The sequence below is a fragment of the Scylla paramamosain genome, chromosome 2 (assembly GCF_035594125.1).
Source record: "Scylla paramamosain isolate STU-SP2022 chromosome 2, ASM3559412v1, whole genome shotgun sequence".
Taxonomy (NCBI): domain Eukaryota; kingdom Metazoa; phylum Arthropoda; class Malacostraca; order Decapoda; family Portunidae; genus Scylla; species Scylla paramamosain.
Genome location: NC_087152.1, coordinates 23,344,017 through 23,366,754, shown reverse-complemented (window position 1 = coordinate 23,366,754; position 22,738 = coordinate 23,344,017). Strand labels below are relative to the sequence as shown.

Below are 22,738 nucleotides of genomic sequence, written 5' to 3'. Positions count from 1 at the left end.
CTCCTACAGCTTCTATCCTTCTTTCTGTAACTTCATCATCACCTGGTATTGTTCAGTGGCTTGAAAACTCAATTCCTCCATCTATCAACTCGACATAACCTTCCAGACAACTATCCCCTCTCCTTCAATGACACTCATCTGTCCCCCTCTTCTACACTGAACATCCTCGGTCTGTCCTTTACTTATAATCTGAACTGGAAACTTCACATCTCATCTCTAGCTAAAACAGCTTCAATGAAATTAGGCGTTCTGAGACGTCTCTGCCAGTTTTTCTCACCCCCCAAGCTGCTAATTCTGTATAAGTGCCTTATCCGTCCATGTATTGAGTATGCTTCACATGTCTGGGGGTGTGTTCCACTCATACTGCTCTTCTAGACAGGGTGGAATCAAAAGCTTTTCATTTCATCAACTCCTCTCCTTTAACTGACTGTCTTTAACCTCTCTCTCTCTCATCGCCGCAATGTTGCATCTCTAGCTGTCTTCTGCTGCTATTTTCATGCTAACTGCTCTTCTGATCTTGCTAACTACATGCCTCCCCTCCTCCCGCTGCCTCACTGCACAAGACTTTCTTCTTTCTCTTACCCCTATTCTGTCCACCTCTCTAATGCAAGAATTAATCAGTATTCTCAATCATTCATCCCTTTCTCTGGTAAACTCTGGAACCCTGCCTGCTTCTGTATTTCCACCTTCCTATGACTTGAATTCCTTCAAGAGGGAGATTTCAAGACACTTATCCTTCAATTTTTGACTACTGCTTTGGACCCTTTTCTGGGACTGGCATCTCAGTTTTTTTTTTTTTTTTATTGGATTTTTGTTGCCCTTGGCCAGTGTCCCTCCTACATAAAAGAAAAAAAAAAGATTAATATGGTATATAACTAAATTTTAATATATATATATATATATATATATATATATATATATATATATATATATATATATATATATATATATATATATATATATATATATATATATATATATATATATATATATATATATATATATATTATATATATATATATATATATATATATATATATATATATATATATATATATATATATATATATATATATATATATATATATATATATATATATATATATATATATATATATATATATATATATATATATATAACCCACTTAGGCTTAGGCAAAGAGTTTTGTCTTCTAACTTGCCTCGATATATAGAATTGTTCAAATTTTCTAGTTACAAAATTTACTGAGGCCTTTGAGATTTTTAGCTTTTTTTTTTTTTTTCTGAGGGGGATACTTAAAAATTCTAACATAAATACGTTAGAATATAACATATTGACAATTTTTTTTTCAAGTCATATGTTTTAAGAATTTCAACATACGTTATGGTGAAATGTACGAGTCATTTGGTTATTTTATGCAACTAACAATTGTAATAAAAAAAATTAAACTGGCATTATCCAACTAGGTTGACTTTAGAAAACAAATTGAGAAGAATTTATGAGTAAATGCCATTGGTCAATTGAGAGTCATTGACCTCTCATTAATTACAGGGAAGGGAATTATTTTTTTTTTTATTTTACTGATCAGGGCAACTAATAATAGAAAAGTTCGGCTTAATATAAATGTATTCATGTGTTTTCTCGTTGCCATGATAAATTAATTTGTTAAGTGCTTCAGTCTCTCTCTCTCTCTCTCTCTCTCTCTCTCTCTCTCTCTCTCTCTCTCTCTCTCTCTCTCTCTCTCTCTCTCTCTCTCTCTCTCTCTCTCTCTCTCTCTCTCTCTCTCTCTCTCTCTAAATTCCATCATATCCATCACTATTGGCGCTCCCTCCACCTCACTCACAGGGCGCAGGGCAAGATGGCGAGCAGGGCGCCAGAGAGCAAAGAAAGATATGAAGACGGAAAATTAGATTTGGGAAAGAGAGTGGTGGGTCAGCGAGCGGCGGGTGATGCGGGGATGTGAAGGGAAGAGCCGCGTGTGGAAGGGGTCTGTGAGGAGGCTACTTGGCTGCTCATAATTTAAGTCTGAGCTGGGAAAAGCAGTGAATCGAGAAATAGGGAGGAGTGGTGTAGGGAGGAGTGAATGAATAATTCAAGATGCACAATAAGGAAAGGGGAAGAATGTGTAGGGCTAGAAAGGGAAGAAGGAAGAGACTTAGATTAAAGAGTGAAGATGACGCATCTTCTTTTTGTTATTTATGAATTATTGCTGTTATGGTGTGTAAAAAGAAAATATATAGGTAATAACTTATTGGTGATCAGTAATATTAGTAACATGTGTAATTAAATTTAACCACGACGTGCTTCTTTCTTTTATATTGGCATCTGTTGAGTGTGGCTAGGAGTGATCACACCAGGCTGAGAGGCAAGGAGCCAGCATCTTTGCCTAACTTATAGCCCCTCTTTGTTGTAAGTTGCCTGGAGACGCAGATTGCATAAACGTACCTTTTTCTTAAATGCTTATAAAACATACACTGTAAAAAATAATTATAAATTTTACAGAAAATTCACTGGCAACCAGTCTGCCAAACTTTTTCTCTAAAATTTACAGTTATACAGATAAATAACAGATTTTCTGTAAATTTTAAAGGTTTCTGTATTTTTTTCCTTGTAAATTATCACAGGATTTTTCTGTATACCATTTACAGAAATTACTTGTCAAAAAAAAAGGGGAAAATGTATTCCTCAGTTTTATTCTATCTTACTGGAATAGTACTAGCAAAATAGTATTTGTAGTTTACAGGAACTTGTGAACAACTTAACAGTATCAATTTCTTAAGAAATTTCTAGTTAATATCCATATTATGTACACTTGATGATAGCAGTACAGCACATAGATCCTTCATATATGAAACTAATTTGGAAAGTCTGGGTTGATAAAAAAAAAAAAAGATACATCTAATGACGCGTTGGCATCTGACCCTTTTTTTTTTTTTGTACATGCCAAATTTTCTCTGTATATCAGAAAAAAGTTTGCATACCTGTGTATGTTTATTACTGTATATGCAATTAAGACAATACAGTACATACATATCAAATGATTACTTTAGATACAAATGGTGGACATTGCAATGCTGCTGCTTTCACTACACATTACTGTTTACAATTGCAAACTGATCACATGCCTGAATGCCTGCTGGCCAACTGAACCATGCACCACATATTAATAAAGTGTATTCAGTATACACTGAGCAACAGTTCAAAAGGTCGACTGATTGGCAGCCAGGCAGAAGTATATTATTTCCTCCAGATGGTCAGCATGTAAACGAAAGGCACACTGAGAGCAGTGGGCAACTGGTACACAAAAACTTTTTTATGACAAACTGAAAAGTTCACTGTATGCAGAAAAGAGCAGATATCAGAAGAAACCAGTGTTTGATAGAGCAAATTTGATATATTGAGGTTATATCCTGAATCAACAACAATGTTTTAATTACAAGAGTAAAATGCTGTAAACTCTCCAATATCCATCCTAGTTATTAGCCAAAGGCCAATCTGGAGACTAGATAGGGTTGTACATGACTGTAAAACATCTGGATAATGACTTACTGTCCGAATAGTGACCCTTACCCTCCAGATAGCAACTCTTACTGTCATGATAGCCAATCGGACACTTGTCTGGATAATGACGAGTCTGGATACTGACAGTCTAGATATTGGAGTGACTGGCGTACTGCGGAAATACGACTATTCAGCACTCGTGAGATTTTTTACATTTAATAACAATATAACTAAATAAATACCAAAATCATAGTTGACTCAGTAGAACTTATATATACTAGGGCATTTTGAAGACTTTTTTATGAATATTAAATATTCTTTTCTATATGGAGTATGCTTCACATGTCTGGGGAGGTTCCACTCATACTGCTCTTCTAGACAGGGTGGAATCAAAAGCTTTTCGTCTCATCAACTCCTCTCCTCTAACTGACTGTCTTCAGCCTCTCTCTCACTGCCGCAATGTTGCATATCTAGCTGTCTTCTACCGCTATTTTCATGCTAACTGCTCTTCTGATCTTGCTAACTGCATGCCTCCCCTCCTTCCGCGGCCTCGCTGCACAAGACTTTCTTCTTTCTCTCACCCCTATTCTGTCGACCTCTCTAACGCAAGAGTTAACCAGTATTCTCAATCATTCATCCCTTTCTCTGGTAAACTCTGAAACTCCCTGCCTGCTTCTGTATTTCCACCTTCCTATGACTTGAATTCCTTCAAGAGGGAGGTTTCAAGACACTTATTCATCAATTTTTGACCACTGCTTTGACCCTTTTATGGGACTGGCATTTCAGTGGGCATTTTTTTTTTTATTAGATTTTTGTTGCCCTTGGCCAGTGTCCTTCCTACATAAAAAAAAAAAAATATGAACAGATCTTTAGTATATCACACATCTACCTGACAATATACAAAAGTACAAAAATATTTCATTACTTCTGTGGGAAATCACTTCACCTGAACCAAAGTATATGAAAATATATTAACTGTTTCCCGTATCTGAAACATTCTTGGAAAAATAAGCAAGGTATTATTTAAATTGTGTTTATGAGAGAAACACTGAAGGAATGCAAGGACTGAAATATGTAAGGAATCTGATAACTGAGCTGAATAAAAAAAAAAAAATAAATAAATAAAAAGAAAAAAAAACATCTTTTTAGAGAAAGCACAGCATCAGTAATAAGAAACATGGGAACCTGAATGCTGTCCTACTGCCCATGGAAAAGTTACAAATGTGAGAAAATTCATAGGAGAAATTTTATTTAACACAAATAATGTATCCAACAGCACATCGGGTTAGGGCATGGACAACCTACATTTTCCTTGTATTCTCATGTAAAAAGATGAACTAGATAAGAGGCTTCAAAATCAAAATGAGGTAAAAGGAAAAATTACCTGAGCACATTTTTAAAACTAATAGTACATTAGACAAACTTGCAAAAATATTTCCACTAAACCACACTGTATAATTTAATGAATTACTTAACACTTCATCAAAGAGCATTCCTAAAAAATAATAAATAAATAAATAAGAATAATAATAAATCTAAGCATTTCACTACATCACCAAGTATGGAGAGAACTTTACATTATCATCATCATTACACTTCATTAAAAGAGAATTCCAAAAAAAAAATCATAATGAACCTAGGCATTTAACTATACATCAACCAGTATGGAGAGAACTTTACATCATCAACATCATCATCACCATTATAATCATTATGTACACCAATAAAAAAAGCATTCCTGAAAAAAATTGAACCTAGGTATTTAATTCTACATCACCAATCATGGAGAAAACTTGCATTATCATCATCATTACCACCATTATAATCATCATTATACTTGTATGGTAAAAACTTGGCATCATCATCATCATCATCATTATAATCATTGCACTATTAATAAGAGCATTCCAGAAAAAAAAAAAAAAAAAAAAAAAATATATATATATATATATATATATATATATATATATATATATATATATATATATATATATATATATATATATATATATATATATATATATATATATATATATATATATATAATATAATGAACCTAGGCATTTAAGTACATCACCTTTACAGCATCACCATTATAGTCATCATTGACACATCATTAAAAAAGAGCATTATTTAAGTACATCACCAAGAATGGAAGAGAAGTTTCATCCACTTGAGTATCACAATTCTAGTTTCCTGCCCTCTAGTGGTTGACAGCATCTGCAATAATTAAGATAATGAAAAAATGATACAAAAGTTGCATTGTTGTCTTCAGTCTTGAATACACAATACAAGTACTTTATATAAACAGTAAGGTATATACTACAGGGCAAATTGCTTAGTTCTACTGAAGTCAATGGTAGTAAATAAATTAAATAAATGATGGCCCACTAAGTTTCCAGATTGGGATAACCAGCCTCTTTCTCCAGACACAAGCACATTGAACCAATCTGTCATAACACACTCATAGCATCTCTAATAAAATTAGTAATAAAACAAATTAATTTTTTTGTGAGGTAAAATTAAATGGTAAATAAGACACTGTAATATATGTGTAGCTGCACCGGCTGGGCATCAATTGGCTCTCAGGTGATCTGTTTTACTGATCACACCCATCATCGTAGGGTCGAGGAAAGGCAGTTCTCCCTGACACGTTTATTGGTGAGGTAGGCATGACCGTAAGAACTGCAAACAAGTTCTCGGTCTCAATTTCTTACAAAATAACATTATACACTGATATTAAACACTTTCAACACATTACAATATTCATTAACAATACATGCAATTAACTTGGCACTATAACAATCAGTTTTTACTACAAAATTAAAGTATTTACCTCGGTCACCATCCTGCCCGTCTTTGTCTGAGCGCGACTTGGCCGTGAGTGATGCCCGCAGGCGACTAGCAGGTTAACCCCACACTACTAACAAGTGAGCATCGGCTTTGGTGCTTAATATAGCATTAAATACTGATACTCACACATATTACACGTTTTCATGCAAATAGAAAACTATTTAACATTTCACTTATATATGACGAGGAATAATCACATGAGGTACATACGCTTTACATACAGTAACAATATGTGACTTCCTGGAAGCTTATTTTTCACTAACAAAAACCCAATGTAAGTGTTCCAAGATTTCTTAAAAAAAAATAATAATGTTTAATCTCCATAATGATAAAACATTGTTTTCATAAGTAATAAACATTAGCTTGTGGGGTTTAACTCCTCCAGTCTATATCAGCAATAGCATTAATCAGGGGCAGGACCCTCGGATGGACTTCAGAGCACCTTTTGCAATGTTTTTTTTTTTACTTCTATCCTGCTCCCCCGTTTGGGATTGATACCAACAAAACATCTGTAGTGATGGAGGGTAATGTACTATTGTGTACACATTGTAAATAATGTAAATTTTGTCCATATCCTTAAAAACTGCAATTCTAATGTGCAAGCTGTAACTACATACCACAAAGCTACACGAATCTCAGCATAGTAATTTTAGCGAAAGAAAAGAAATATGTCTTGACTGTTAGCACTGGAGGTGTTCTGGACAAATTTATCCATGTTTTATATATATATATATATATATATATATATATATATATATATATATATATATATATATATATATATATATATATATATATATATATATATATATATATATATATATATATATATATTACCTTTGAATGAACTCAAGTGTTGATGCAGAATCCACAGGGTACCTTATATTGAAGTTGTAATAGGAGGCCAACAGCATAGCTAGGCTAGTGGTAAATGTGGCAGCTCAGTGACAACAACACCATCAATTGACAGCATGTATCTTATTGTGGTAAACCTTCATTGCCCTGAAAGTATTAAAAATAAATAGATAAATAAAAATAACATAGCTACCTCTGGTAAGGATTTCATGACTTGTCTCTAGCATCTTCACCCCTTTCTCACCAATCAATGCTTGTGGCAGAACTGCAGTAGATATTTTACCTCCTCCACCTAAAGCCTCTCCCACAAAAGACCAGGTAATAATAATGATAACATAATTTTTATAGACCACAAGATACTTCTCTATCATGACAAATACCCACACATCCCCTTCCTGTTCATAAAGCATAAAGGAACCAATTAATAACTTTGTCAAAGGTAAAATGATAAGAAAACTACAATTATTTACTCTGCTCCTGGTTACAATATTACACCTCCTTTGGTTACATATCAATACCTATAAAAATGATAAGCTGATCCCTTCCAAGTCATAAATGTCATTTTTTGTTGTACTGGACATCTCCTAACTTGGTGACAAGTCATCATAAATTTCTGAATTTGATGAGTAGATAATTTCAGTTGGCAAGTCCTTGACTGTTTGATATCTGTAATGCCTACTTATGTGTGATTTACATGTGGTTGTTTTTGAGAAAATTTTGGAGCACTGATTAAATGAGCACTGAATCCTGGTGCCATCACTGATGTGCTTTCTCAAATGCCTTAATAAGTCCTTCATTCCATCACAAACTTGTTGGCACAACAGTTTTACACTGTAATTTCAAATGGAGACTTAAAATCAAGAATTTTTCATCACTTTTTGACCTACGTTCTTGGTGGTCTCGGTACATATGAGCCTTTAGCCCTGCATATGAAAGTGTCCATGGGCATTTGATAACTCTTCTGTATTCATTTGAATGCAACAGGCAATGATGTACATAATTTTTCACTGACCTTGATACATGATTACTGAGGACATGCAAACTCTGAATCCATGACACAAAAGTAATTACTAAAAGATCAGTAGTACTTATTGTGCTTGCCCTTCAGGTATTCAGGGATTATTACAACACTTAAGAAACATACTTTTTTTTTTTAAGAGTGGTAGTGGACTCATGGAACAAACTGCACTACATTTTCACTCATTCATCAGTCTTCCACTCACCCGTGCCTACCAGCCGGATGTAATAGACTATCACTTAACCTAGGTAACCAACCTAACAAACTAATGAAACCAACCACCATAACCAAACCAAACCAAATTAGCTTGACCTAACTAACCTAACCAAGCCAAACCAGCATAATCTAACATTGGTATACAATCAAACTAACCAAACTAAGAGTGCAGGTGAGGCCCCATTAGTTAATAATTTAGTTTACCAATGACTTCATGCATACACATAATTTATATTAGGTAGGTAAAAAAATGAGTATACATCATGCACAAATAAATACACTTACAAGCTGAGGTTAACCAACCATTGAATTGTCACTTACATGCGAGAGAGGAGACCAGTAATGTTGTTGGATGCAAGGCCCTTAGGCCTTAAGGCCTTAGGAGGTAGGTAGGTAGAATACTGGCTGGCTGTGCCCTTTGTGGTGTTTTTGTTGAGGTTGTATAGTTAAGCCTTAACAACAGCATCAACACAGCCTCTAGTGTCCCAGAAGTGCAGTAAGCAGGTAGTATCAAGCTTGATGAAGGTACAGGTCTGGGTCTCACTCAGTGCAGGATAAAAAAGGTGTAGCTACTGGTCTCGTACTGGTGTTTGGTGGTCATCTTGTATTCATAAACAGAAAAATTGGTGGTTCAACAGTTGGAAATCTTAGTGCGCATGTAACTACTCCCATGCTTTTATTATTCTTCTCATCATACTTCCTCAAAATTTCATACTACAAAATGTTTCAACTGAGATAACAAAATATATTTCTTACCTTGCATGTCTCCCCAGAGTAGAATATTCCATCTTCTGGTTACTGAAGTTAGTACCAAAATATTATATAGGATGTCTGAGCTTTTTATTTCATTATGAATAATTTTCATCATCACCTTAATGTATACGATAAATGCACATCGACATACAAAGGCGCTACATGACAAAGTTTTCAGTAACAATGCCAGGTGTCGCAACAAACAATACACATGACAAATAATATGAAAAAAAAAAAACATTTAAAGCATGTTTTTAAGGCTATTGGTGTATCAGCAATGAATAAGTATTACATTCCAAGTATTTCATAAAGAATAATATCGAAGACAACCACTTAGCAACAAAGAAAAAATGCAACATTTACAGACACCCTGTTGCTTTGATTTACAGTGCTTCTCTATATTTAATTCCATCATGATAAAATATTACTTAGATAATATGGAGGCTTATGGTGTCTCAGCACACACTCAACAGTGCCTATTAAATGTTAACAAGGACTCAGTCAAGAAATTCAAGACATCACAACCAAAATGCATGTCACATACAACAGTCAGATTTGTAAACCTTGGTTACAGTTACTTCTTGTTAGTATTTGTTGGAAAAATACTGTAAAAAGAAGTTATTTTTTACAGTGTAGTAAAAAAGTTTCCATAAAGACACCTAACGAGTAAGACTTTTGCGCATGCGTGCACACACACACACAAACATAGATAGATAGATAGATAGATTTATTGACCACAAAATAATTATAAATATACAAAAGCATAAATTCACATCACATAATATCCACAGCAAGCAAGTATTGTAGTCCACAATTTTGTTGATCATTAGATCACTATACTGAAATTTCAGCACGAGCTCCAAAAAAACAAAAACAAACAAACATTTGACTTAAATTTTGGTAACACATTTCTCCTTTCTTCCACTAAAATAACATAACCATTTGAAACACTGATAGAAATCAGGAATTAATCACACTTCATCTGTACACCTTAAGCACATCATAAATCACATTACAGATCACATTGTTTGAACATTTTGTAAAAATATCCTCCATAGTTCAGTAGGAATAATGGTCTCTCAAATGTTGGGTGAGAGCACACTGCTGTACCACGTGCCTCTCCGTCTGCACCTCACCACACGGGCACAGCAGCTCTTCCAATGGTAAGCCCTCGCCTGTTCCATCTCCCAGTTTCTATGGCTAGGGTGTGGCCAGAAAGTCAAAACCTTGTAAATTCCAGTCTATGATATTCATTTACAAATTTTCTTTCAGTGTAAATGGTATGTGTACTTAGAGTAGGATTAATATCTCTGTATACAATACATCTTGAACCACTTGATTCCACCACACTTCTCTTTGCTTTTTCTAATAATATTGACATATCAAGCACTTCCTCTCGTATCATTTCATCTACAACCTTTCCTGCTGGTGTGTTCTCTCCCATAACTTTTCTCATTGCAAAGGATAAGGGATCATCACTCATACTGGACCTGTCCTTCCACATTTTCCTAAAGAATTTATGTTGTCTGTACTTCACAAGGTCTGGAAGTGATGGATAGCCACACCACATAGCAGACCACGTTAGGAGTTGTTTTCCTCACCCCTAGAAGCTGCTTCAGTGACCAGTTGTACAGCTTAACCACTGGTTTTATGTCTGCACCCACCCAGGATTCACAGCCATATACTAGGGATGACAAGAGTGCTGCATCAAACACACGTCTTTTAATTATGAATGGAATATCATTATTTTTCTGTAAAAATGACACAAACTTTAGCTCGTGACATAATATGTTTTTAGCATGCAGCTTGACAGCAGAAGACACAGAACCATCACACGTGAAAGGTGTACCCAAATACATATAACTAACACAGTGTTCCACTATCATTCCATCCACATTAAACGGCTCCTTGTCGTTTAATGTCGTTTAATGTTTAATGGCTCGCCATTGATGACAAAAAAGTTGGTCTTTGCATTGTTCACCCTCATACCATATTCATCACAATATTCCTTCAATATCCTTAACTTGGTGTACATGTTTTCCCTACTTGTTGCTAATAACATTGTGTCATCCATAAACATCAATATTTGCAACCACTCAATGAATCTCTCTGGCCTACACATTTCTTTAACAAATCTAATCAGCACATTTACAAACATTGTAAACAAAAAAAACAAGAGGTGGGAGAGCCTTGCTTGACTCCTTGTGAGGCAGTTAATACAGCAGAACCAATAATGCTCTCAGCAGTGTGGTACATTGCCCCCACAGCGGCCGGCATCACGGCCCCACATCCCAAACCTTTCATGACCATAAACAATTTATGTCTTGGAACAGTGTCGTAAGCTTTTGAAAAATCCACAAAAGCTACAAAAAGTTTAATTCTTTTTAGCCTGGCTGTGTTGGTAATCAGCCTAAGCGTCACTACATGCTCCATGCATCCACGTTTCTTTTGTTTCCCAGCTTGCTTTCTATAAGGCTTAAACCACTGATTCAAGCGTTCACACAGAACCATATCGTACAGTTTAGCAACTGAATTGATGACACTAATTCCTCGATAATTTTCAGGATTAGTCTTATCACCTTTCTTGAATATTACAAATACCTTTGCTCTTATCCATGCATGAGGGAAAACTGCAGATGCAAAAATGTTACTAAATAATGTGGCAAGAGTAGCAATCCACTGAGTAGGCAAAAGTGAAAAAAACGCCAGGGGAAATCCCATCAGGCCCACACGCCTTGTCAACTTTCATTCTTTTTATTTGATTATGTACTTCTAAGGGAGAGATGGGTTCATCAAACACGGGGTTACTAACATCTGTAGTCAAGTCTGTAGTCAGCTTCAGTAACTTGAGCAGGATTTAGTATTTTCTCAAAGTGATCCCTAAACTCTACATCACTTGGAAGGGCACCATCACCATAAAGTTGCCCTTCCAGTCTATAGCTCTCCACACCCTGTCGTCATCAGCGTCCTGCATTAATCTCTCCCATCTCCCTTATTCCATCCGGCCAATAGACATTCTTTCCTCATAATCTCCAACACTGCTTTTTGCACACGCATACAGAGTATCTGAGAGGTTATTAACATTAGAATTTAAATCATTATCTTCTGCAAAAGGCATCCGATGTGTTATATGTCTTGCAAAGTTATCTTTGTCAATGTTACCGTGTTTGATAGGTTTTTTGATCAACCTAGTTCTTCCTGCTGTCCCTAGAAGTGCTGCGTGTTCTCCGAGTGATGTTGCCCAAACTAGTAGGTTATCTAGATCGACACCTTTGCTATTTACTGTAATAGTTATAGGGGTGTGGTCAGATGACAGGTCATCACAATGCAGCACTGAGAAATCATGGATTGAGTCTAATAGCTGAGGTGATACAACACACACATCTAACTCAGAAATCCATACATCACTTTTGCGGTACGTTTTGTCACTCACAAAATTATTTTTACAGGTCTTTAGATTATTTAACACCAAAAGCTTATTATCTATACAAATAGAAGACAATATTTCAACAGTATCGTTAACAACATTAACATCATCAATTACATGTAGGTATGAATATGGGTGTGTGTCTTGAACTTGCACAAAGGGTAAGATTTCTCTTAGCCTTGCATTCATATCCCCTATGATGATGTAACCATTACACACATGTGAAGACTTGATCTTTTCCTGAATAACAGCAAATGAATCATGACTATAATACTGTGAATCACTTGGTGGTATATAGCAGAACCCAAACTAAACACCATAGATGTTCCAAAACTGCAACCATACCTGATCATTAACACCCCTGTCAACCTCGCTCACAAAAGGAGCGAAACAGTTTCTCGCAAACGTCTTTGTTCTTCCCCCTGTCAGTCGATCCCGCAGCTCTATTACTAAATGTTACATATCCGGGAAAATGCACAGATTCTTCGGTTTTAACTTCATTCAATCCAATCACATCATAGTTAGCAAGATGTTGTCTTACATTCAGTTTTTCTAGTTTGGTACGTACACTATTTATATTCCAGGATTTTATGTTCATCTGACTGACTCACTGTGGATGATCGCTGTGGATGATCTCCAGCTGTCAATTATCTTACCATCTTTGTACACTTTATGTTCTCTTGGATCGAGGTGAATAACGCACCCAATGTTCTCCGGCTTCTCCTCAGCTTTCTCAACATCTCTCAGCCTCTGCCACTCCTTCCTCACACCAGGGTGAACATCCTTCTTGATGTAAATGGTTTTGACGTTTTGACTGCTCTTCTGATCTTGCTAACTGCATGCCTCCCCTCCTTCCATGGCCTCGCTGCACAAGACTTTCTTCTTTCTCTCACCCCTATTCTGTCCACCTCTCTAATGCAAGAGTTAACCAGTATTCTCAATCATTCATCCCTTTCTCTGGTAAACTCTGGAACTCCCTGCCTGCTTCTGTATTTCCACCTTCCTATGACTTGAATTCCTTCAAGAGGGAGGTTTCAATACACTTATTCATCAATTTTTGACTACTGCTTTGACTCTTTTATGGGACTGTCATTACAGTGGGCATTTTTTTTTGTTGGATTTTTGTTGCTCTTGGCCAGTGTCCTTCCTACATAAAAAAAAAAAAAGAATTTAAATAAGAATTTACCAATTCAAATATGATTCCAGGTGATTGCAGTGGCTCCAAGTCTTGGGAAAGCCATGTGTGGAGCACAAGCAGTCTGTCCACAAGGAAAATTTTGAGCTCAAGCATACCAGCAGCACAACACATCTGCTGAACAATGCAGCTCCAATTCCTGCAGATAAACGAACTTCAGGCACATACCACACAGTATTTCTGTGACTACACAACTGTTATAACTGGTAATGTTTAATTTAGTTGTGGTAAATAAAGTTAAGTGACATTCATGATGAAATAGTTTTTAAACAACAGATCCTGAATATTGATTAATAACATTCACAACCTTATTGAAGCCTATATACTGTATATACTCTATTACATTATATGATGAGTTTTCATTTCAGTATATACATATTTGCTAGCAGATACCATTCAGCAGTCTCATAATTCTCACTATTATCTAACCCATTTTCTAAGAACGTAAGAAAATAAGGGAATCTGCAAGAAGCCGTCAGGGCTACACATAGCAGTCCCTGTATTAAATATATCTACCTATCATCCCCATCCATAAATCTGTCTAAACTTCTTTTCAAGCTCCCTGTTGACTCTGTATGAACAACCTAATTACAGAGCCTACTCCTGTCATCTACCACTCTGTTTGAGAACCACTTCCTTCCTCTCTTTAAATTTAACTTGATCAAGCTTGAATTAAAAACAGAGATGGGAAGAAATCACGTGGTTATTTTTTCTCCCCCCAAAAAATAAATAAATAAAAATAAATAACAATATGAATATAAATATGAATATGAATATAAATATGAATAAACAGAATATAATAAACCAACTTCTGCCTCCACTACTAACAAGTCCTATCTTCTTTCACCATTTGTCCATACACAATCATACATTTCTTTATATACTAATATTTCACAATATATATAACTTAATTTTGTGCAATCCTTGCTTTCCAGGTAACAAAATGCTTCTTTTTACAGTGTATTGTGGTAAAGTGGCTTACAGCAGGAAAGGAGACACAACTGGCACATCTGAGTCAAGCATGTTAAATGATGTGATGAGCAATGTGAACAAGTATTTTAAGATGTTTTTGGCAATGAAAAGATGTGGTGGAAATAATGACTGTATATAAGGTTTATAATTACTGTTGATCACTTACTTGAAGAGGACAATTGTTGTGGGTATGGGAAAAGTGTAAGATGGCAGAGGTGAGATAGAAATAGAAAAGCTGTTAACCTATTCTCTTACTAACAGAGGTAATAGCATTACTCAAGAAAATAAATGCATATACTAGTATGCTAATAATGACACAAAGTTATCCTAATATACTCGTATTCCATATTTCCATATTTACAGGGACACCATCCGCACCATACAAGACAGTCCAGCAATCTGGAAGGAAGACCAGCACAATACCACAGCAATTGATGCAAAGAGCAGCAAATTTCCTGCCTTCCAGGATGCTGTAATTTTCCAATGGACATCAGTGATATGCTTTGATTAGTGTGACAGTGGAGGATGAGGAGGAAGAGGAGGAGGCAGTTTGCTGTAGCAGTATATTATCACAGTCCTAAAAGGATTACAGTAAGCACTGCATTTCTCATTGAGAAACATTTTGTTAGCAGGAGCAACAAACTCTGGCATTCCTGTAAAGGAAGTTACTTTAAGGCAATATATCTCATGTAATGAGTATCATCAAAGATTTGTTTAATTTTGACCAGGTTTCTGATTCCATTATTGGAGGCAAGGATACTGGTGAACATGACAAAAGTTTGAAACTTGGAACCATGCATTTTTGTTTGTGACTAAAAGAACTGAGAAATGGAAATGTTTTTTAGGTTATTCCTTTTATCTGGGAAAGACTGATATTATGCAGTGTGAGAATGATGACATGTTCATTAGGCTTAAGACATTGATACTAGAGTAACTGCACTTTTTTTCTTTCTCTGACCAAGAGGGAATACAATGTTCTTCTCTTAGAATCTTGGCATGTTTGCCATCAATGGTGAATGGATCCGTTTCTTGTATGATTTACCAAAGCTTTTGAAGAGACTAAGTAACAGTGTTTTGAAGGAGAAAAATAAAGTATATATAAGGTAATATAGTTAAATGCTGAACATTTAATTTTGAATGATCATCAGCTAAAAAATATAAGACTTGCTCCAAACTGGTAAATTTAACATGTGTAGGATTTTTAAGTAAGTACCATTCCATGGTAGGCTTACTGCCACAAGCTGTTCTTACTGCAGTATAGCCATGTATATCAGGTGCATAGATCCTTTTCATTATTGAAATAGTTTAGTTACTCTTCATTTTAATGTTTATCGCTAAATCTGTAAAATTTGCAAGGAATGCAAGAACATCATGGAAACTGTGCCATACACACACTCTAACAAGTCAGCACTTCAGGTGCTGTGGCACAATTGGTCTTTGTTCAGTTCTTAGTTATTAATTGGATGAACCATACTTCCACTTCCTTGACAAGACCACACTTCCTTGACAAGACTAAGACTCGGATTACCCACTGACTTCAGTTCCTAACTCTAAATTTGAAGATATAGTGATGGCATCAGACTACTTCTGGCTCATAATCTTTTCCATGTAACTGATTGTGCTTGAAGAAGATTTTTGAGCCTCATGAATGTCAAATGACAAGAATATTTTGCCAGATACCAGCCATCAGTTAGACAGCAGCAGTGAGGCAGATTAGATTTATGATTTAGGTGGCCTTTTTCATTCCCCAATGAGGAAAAAAGTGTATTTTCTTTACCAGTCATAAGTTTGTGTTGCCTTTGCATGTGTTTCAGCAATTAACCAAAAGCTTTAGTTTAATCAAACTTGGACTATTTTATATCCTTAAATAGGAAATGGGAAGAAGAAATAAATATGAAAAGTTGAATAGTAAATTTGCATACAATACACAGATATGCCCACAAAATTTCTTTCTAATGGTTTTTGTTTTTCTTTTCACTGTATTCTTGCAAACTATTCTGCTCTTGTCCTACTGTCTCATTGCATGTTCCATGTCCAAGCTCAGGATGCTGTATTTTGTCCTGCATATAATCTTTTCTTCACTTTATCATGATGCATTATTCATATATATGTAAGATATCTATCATTATGTACTTTCTCACAATATATGTAATTTTAGATATATCTTACAGTAGCATTTGATATCAGTCCTCTTATTTTTCTCATGTAATGCAGCATTTCATCAGGTTTGTGCTCTTTGTTACAGCATATGCAAGAATTAATTAAATTCTGCATGTTTACTTTGTGGTGACATAAATGCTTTCTTCTCTAGAAATTTTCTTTGGTTAGCTACATGTTATTATCACTATATCTTTAGCTGCCATATGCCCACTGTATATCCTTACTTTAATGTTGTTGTTGTTGTTGTATGCAGTATTGAGTTGCCATGTCATTTGTTCTGATAAGGAAGTCTTTGTGTTCTCTGTTAGGTGGTGTAGCCTTGCTATGTTGACTCTGTTACCTCCTGATTTACATTCAAAACAGAGTCAATATGGGTAGATATTAAGGAAGGATCACAGTCAGTAGTACTGGGAGTAGTGTACAGGCCACCAAACAGTACAAAGGAAATTAACACCTCACTGTGGCAGGAAATAAATAGAGCAGGAAGGTACAGTCAGGTATGTGTGACAGGAGATTTTAATTTTAGGAATATCAACTGGAGATTGATGGTAGATAACAAAGAAGCTGAGGAATTTCTTAAGGTAATTCAGGATAATTTTTTAAAACAGGTAGTCGTAGAACCCACAAGGGGGAACAGTATCATAGATTTAATTCTTACTAACAGGGAGAAAGCAGTCATGCAGATAGAGGCTGGAAGACAGCCAGGTAACAGTGACCATTGGGAAAATAGGTACAAATTAAAATGGGAAGAAACTTTTAGAAGCAAAAACACTAGTAAAATACCCAACTTTAGGAGAGCAGATCTTGAGGAATTAAAAAGGTACCTCCAAGGAGTTGACTGGCAAGGGATGCAGGGTGAGGTCAGGTCCAGGACAGAGCTGAGAGAGATAAGGCAGGATGAGAGAGGTGAGGTGTGAGGGTGTAGGACAAGAGGAGGGAAGATGTGTCCAGAAGGGGCAGAGGAGAAAGAGAGGGTGAGATAGGTGTGAGTATGTTGGAGGGTCAGGTCATGTTGAAATGGGAGAGTTGAGGTCCAGGTGAGTAGATGAAGGAGTGGAGAGGATGGAAGGGGCCGAAATGAGGGGATTAGGTGAAGTAAACATTGTATAAATATTTTGTAGACAAATTGCATATAGGACAGTTAGCAAGCATCCCGTATAGAGCAATAAGATCATAGAAAAATTACCCTAAATGGATGACTACTAGCTTAAAAACATTATACAGGGCAGAAGAGAAGTATATATAAGAGATTAAGGGCAGGTGAAGAGGTTTTAAGGCCACAATATAATGAATTAGTTAGAACAGTCAGGAAGTTAACAAGGGCAATTATGAATTAAAGGTAGCCAGCCAGGCGAAGACAGACCCCAAGGGATTTTATCAGGTATACAGGATGAAGAATAAGGATACTATAGGTCCATTAAAGGCAGCAGATGGGAGCTGGTTAGTTCTGGGAAGGAGATAAGTAAAATTCTGAATAAGTATTTTTTAACTGTCTTCACCCAGGAAAACATGCCAAATTGTGAACAGATGTTTGGAGCAGATGAGGATGAGAAGCTGACATATTTCCATAACTAAGGAGATAGTGGAACAGGAGATAGATAAGCTAAAAAGTTCAAGACACCAGGACCAGATGAAATATGTCCAAGAGTACTTAAGGAATGCAGGGGTTATTAGTGAGCCATTAGTATTTGTCTTTAGGAAATCACTTGAGTCAGGTGAGTTACCAGCAATGTGGAGGCAGGCTAATGTAGTACCCATCTTTAAGAAAGGAGATAAAACTTTAGCATCTAATTATAGACCTGTCAGCTTAACTTCAGATGTGGCTAAAATATTGGAGTCAATAATAGCAAGGAACATAACGGAGCATTTAGACAAACATAACTTAACAAATCAGTCACAGCATGGCTTCATGAAGGAAAAGTCTTGCCTGACGAACTTGTTAAGTTTTTACAGTAAAGTGTACGAGGCAGTAGATAATGGTGATAGTTATGACATCTTATATCTGAACTTTAGTAAAGCTTTTGATAAGGTACCCTATCAGAGGCTACAGGGAAAGGTTAGGGCACACGGGATAGATGGGAAGGTGTTAGGGTAGATAAGGTCATGGCTAAGCGACAGGCGACAAAGAGTTATAATAAATGGCTCTAAATCCGAGTGAGGTCATGTAATTAGTGGGATGCCACTGGGATCAGTATTAGGGCCATTGTTGTTTTTAATATATATCAATGATTTGGATAGTGGAATTAGTAGTGATATTAGTAAATTTGCAGATGACACAAAGACAGATAGATTAATTAGGTCAGAAGTGGATGCCATCGCCTTGCAGGCAGATTTAGATAGGATGAGTGAATGGATGGACAGACGGCAAATGCAATTTAATATCAATAAATGCAAAGTACTTAGTGTAGATAGAGGAAACCCACACAGTAGTTACAAAATAAACAACGAAACTCTGGTAGGTTCAGGATATGAAAAAGATTTAGGAGTTATAGTTAGCTCTGAACTCCATCTAGGAAAGCAATACAGAGGCCAGAAACAGGGCAAATAGGGTATTAGGATTAATTTTTAGGAGTGTTAAAAGTAGAAGGCCCGAAGTAATATTAAAGTTATACTTGGAGCTGGTCAGACCTCATCTAGACTACGCTGTGCAGTTCTGGTCCCCACATTACAGGAAAGACATAGGTCTATTAGAATCAGTACAGAGGAGAATGACTAAAAGGATACAGGGGATGAGGAGTATTCCTTACAAGGCGAGACTCAAGCTGTTAAATTTACATTCTTTAGAGAGAAGTAAGTTAAGAGGGGACCTGATAGAAGTCTTTAAGTGGTATAAGGGTTATAACAAGTGGGATGTAAGCAAAATTCTTAGGATCAACAACCAGGATAGAACAAGAAATAATGGGTTCAAGCTTGAAAAATTTTGGTTTAAGAAAGAGATAGAAATTGGTTCTCAAATAGAGTGGTAAATGAGTGGAACAGACTCAGTAATCATGTTAGTGCTAACAATTAGGGTGCTTTAAGAGAAGATTAGACAGGTTTATGGATGGGAATGATAGGTGGAAATAGATAGGTATATTTCATACGTGAAAGCCTGGTCGCTTCTTGCAGCTTCCTTTATTTCTTATGTTCTTAATATTGCAATGCCTCTTTGTGCTGCTTTATATTATATATGTATGCTATAGGATAGTGATGACTTTTGTGTGATCTCTTAATGCAACTAACCATGTGTTCTGTCTTGTAAGGCATTAGTGTTTTATAAACACCTTGATGTTGCCAAATGTCTGTGCAGGTATGGGGAAAAAAAAAATGCCTCTTATGAATGTTGCTGTCATTCATAGTAATGCCTTTGTTTTATCTTCTGCCCTGTGTTACACACCTAGTGTGTCTTGTACTGTTTTTCATGCTTTATAAGCCGCACATACTTGGTAAAATTTCAGAATACCTACTGTTGTACTACTAATATAAATAAAACTTTAATATTATATCGTTATTTATTATTCACCTATTAAAACTACTATAAATAAAATTTAAGTGATTTTTGTGAGCATTCACATAAGTGGCCTGCAGTACCTGGCAGCTGTCAATCAGTATCTTGATTTGAAAGGTTCTGGATAAAGGAATTTAATACATTCTGTTCATCATTATAAATTATGCTTAAAGTTGGGCCTTGAATTTTCGATGTTTGGACGTAAATAACACAAAGTTACTTCTTAAGAAAGAAATGTGTAATAAAAACAGAATAAGATGTGTTACAAAAGCAAAAGCTGCAACACAAGAAACTATCAGCAGCTTCATCTCATCACGCTGTATTCTGTACGTGAGTCGCAAAGAGCCACGATCATTCCAATTCGAAAATCTTGCTCTTTGCACCAAACGGAATATATGCACTACACTTACTCGTAATCTAACACACACACACACACTTGCCCACAACCCAGCCGACAGGGAGGGCGCACCAGGACGGCATGGGTGGTGGAGGTGCCTGGCCATAAATACGTGTTTTATCCTCCATGAATGTGGAGCCCCGGCTCATTACTATTATCTGTGACTGTACCCTCACTGTGGCCTTTCAATCACACGCAGTCCATCAGGTAAGTGAGCGCAAATAAGCTTCCAGAGAGAGAGAGAGAGAGAGAGAGAGAGAGCTAACCGGGCAATCCTAGTTCCTTAATTTTCAGTCATCGTAGTAGTATCGCCATGAAAGTTTCACTGATCATCACAAGTCACATTCCACGTTTCCATCGTGGAATGCGATTCCCACCATGGTGGGAATCGCGGTGAGTCTGTCTTCCGTGCGCGGCGCCTTTAGGGGCGCTATCTTGTTGTGGTGTCTGGTGTCACCGACCAGGCGAGGCGCGTCAGGCGGCAACATGTGTCTGAGACGTGGATGATGCAGCAGTCCTCTTGCAAACTTTTCCAAAGCCTCTCGGTGCCTGGTGGATAGTCTGGACAGACTCAGGGTGGTCAGGGCTTCATCATATTTGGTGTAGGCAGGGCCAAGGATGACCCTGCACGCTCTTTTAAGCACACTCACCAGTTGTAGCTGTTGATTGTGTGTGAGGGAGGAGGACCACGCTGGGGAGGCATACATGAGTTTGAGAGGATGAAGGTGAGGTACACCCCCTTAACTCGTCTGTCGGCGTCTCCAGCGACCTGAGTCTGCGCAGCATGTACAGCCTGTAGGTAGCGGATCTTACGGTGCTGGCGACATGCTGCTTCCAGGTCATCTGGTCGTCCACCGTGACTCCGGGAAGCTTGGCACATCGGACCACCTGGAGGGGGTGAGGGCCCACTGTGAGCTGGGGAGGGGGCACTGGTACAGAGGAGGTAAAGAAATGCATCACCGCAGTGTTGCTGTGGTTGATGGTCATCCTGCTCTCCTCCGTCCACGTCTGCAGTCGCTCCAGAATTGCTTGCAGTGGCGAGTAGTCCGGGTTCTTGTTGGAAACTGGGACGCCCACGGTGTAGTCGTCCACATACTTCCAGCGATGGGGGTGTCAGTAAGAGGAAGAAGGAAGCAAAGTGGACCCATCTTGGTCCCCTGGGGGACCCCACATGTCAGCTGTTGGAAATTAGAGACAGAGCCCTGATAGCAAACGGCCTGACGCCTCCCTGTGAGGAAGTCGGCTAGCCACGCTACCAGGTTAGTGAGGGAGACCCAGACTTATTGCTTTGCTGATGACAACAGTGTGATCAACAAGATCAAAGGTTTTTTTGAAGTCCACAAAAGCAACAGCTAGAGAAGTGTTTCGCTTGTCCAGGTGGCTGTGGATGAATTCAAGGAAGCTGGCCAGGTAATGGGAGGTGGAGGTGGCTTTAATATTTCCAGACTGTCTGATATCCATGGTATTACAAATTTTGGTGTAGGCCCAGTCATACACAAAATCTTCACAAATAAGGCTAGGGATGAGGGTGATAGAGACTGGCCTGAGGTCATTGAGTGACTGTGGACTGTAAGTTTTGGGAATGGGGGTGACTTAAGATGTCTTCCAGTCCGCCGGACAAGAGTGTTGGGAGAGAGAGGCGTTTATTATGGAGCATAGCGGTGTTGCTAGCTCTACAGCAAACTCCTTATAAATTTTTATAGGAAGGTCAGTGGGTGTGGTGGATTTTGGTTTGAATTTAAGTATTCTCTTAAGCCCCCCATTCACGCAACGTAAAATAGCTACGGTTCAAGTATGGTTCAGTATAATTGGGCAGTTAATGTAGCATGAGTGGGTATTTTTTTGGTTTGCGCAGTTGGACGGAACCATAACATAACAATATCCAACGTGCTTGATATTTTCGCGGCTTGTGGCTGTACCATAA

The 22,738-nt window shown here is 37.1% G+C and overlaps 1 protein-coding gene across 4 annotated transcripts in view; it reads left to right on the top strand.

Annotated features, from left to right (window-relative positions):
• Nucleotides 1-20,412, top strand: part of LOC135111896 (uncharacterized) — a 53,140-nt gene extending 32,728 nt beyond the window's left edge. The window contains exons 1-4 of one of the 4 annotated variants that reach the window (XM_064025604.1): nucleotides 7,244-10,339; nucleotides 13,810-14,004; nucleotides 14,734-14,851; nucleotides 15,134-20,412. In XM_064025604.1, the coding sequence (XP_063881674.1) occupies nucleotides 13,923-14,004; nucleotides 14,734-14,851; nucleotides 15,134-15,281 (348 nt within the window). In that variant the 5' untranslated portion in view covers nucleotides 7,244-10,339; nucleotides 13,810-13,922 and the 3' untranslated portion in view covers nucleotides 15,282-20,412. Of the gene's footprint in view, nucleotides 1-7,243; nucleotides 10,340-13,809; nucleotides 14,005-14,733; nucleotides 14,986-15,133 lie in introns of those variants that run through there. The other 3 variants (XR_010273949.1, XM_064025607.1, XM_064025596.1) reach the window with 3 other exon arrangements.
• Nucleotides 20,413-22,738: the final 2,326 nt, after the last annotated feature.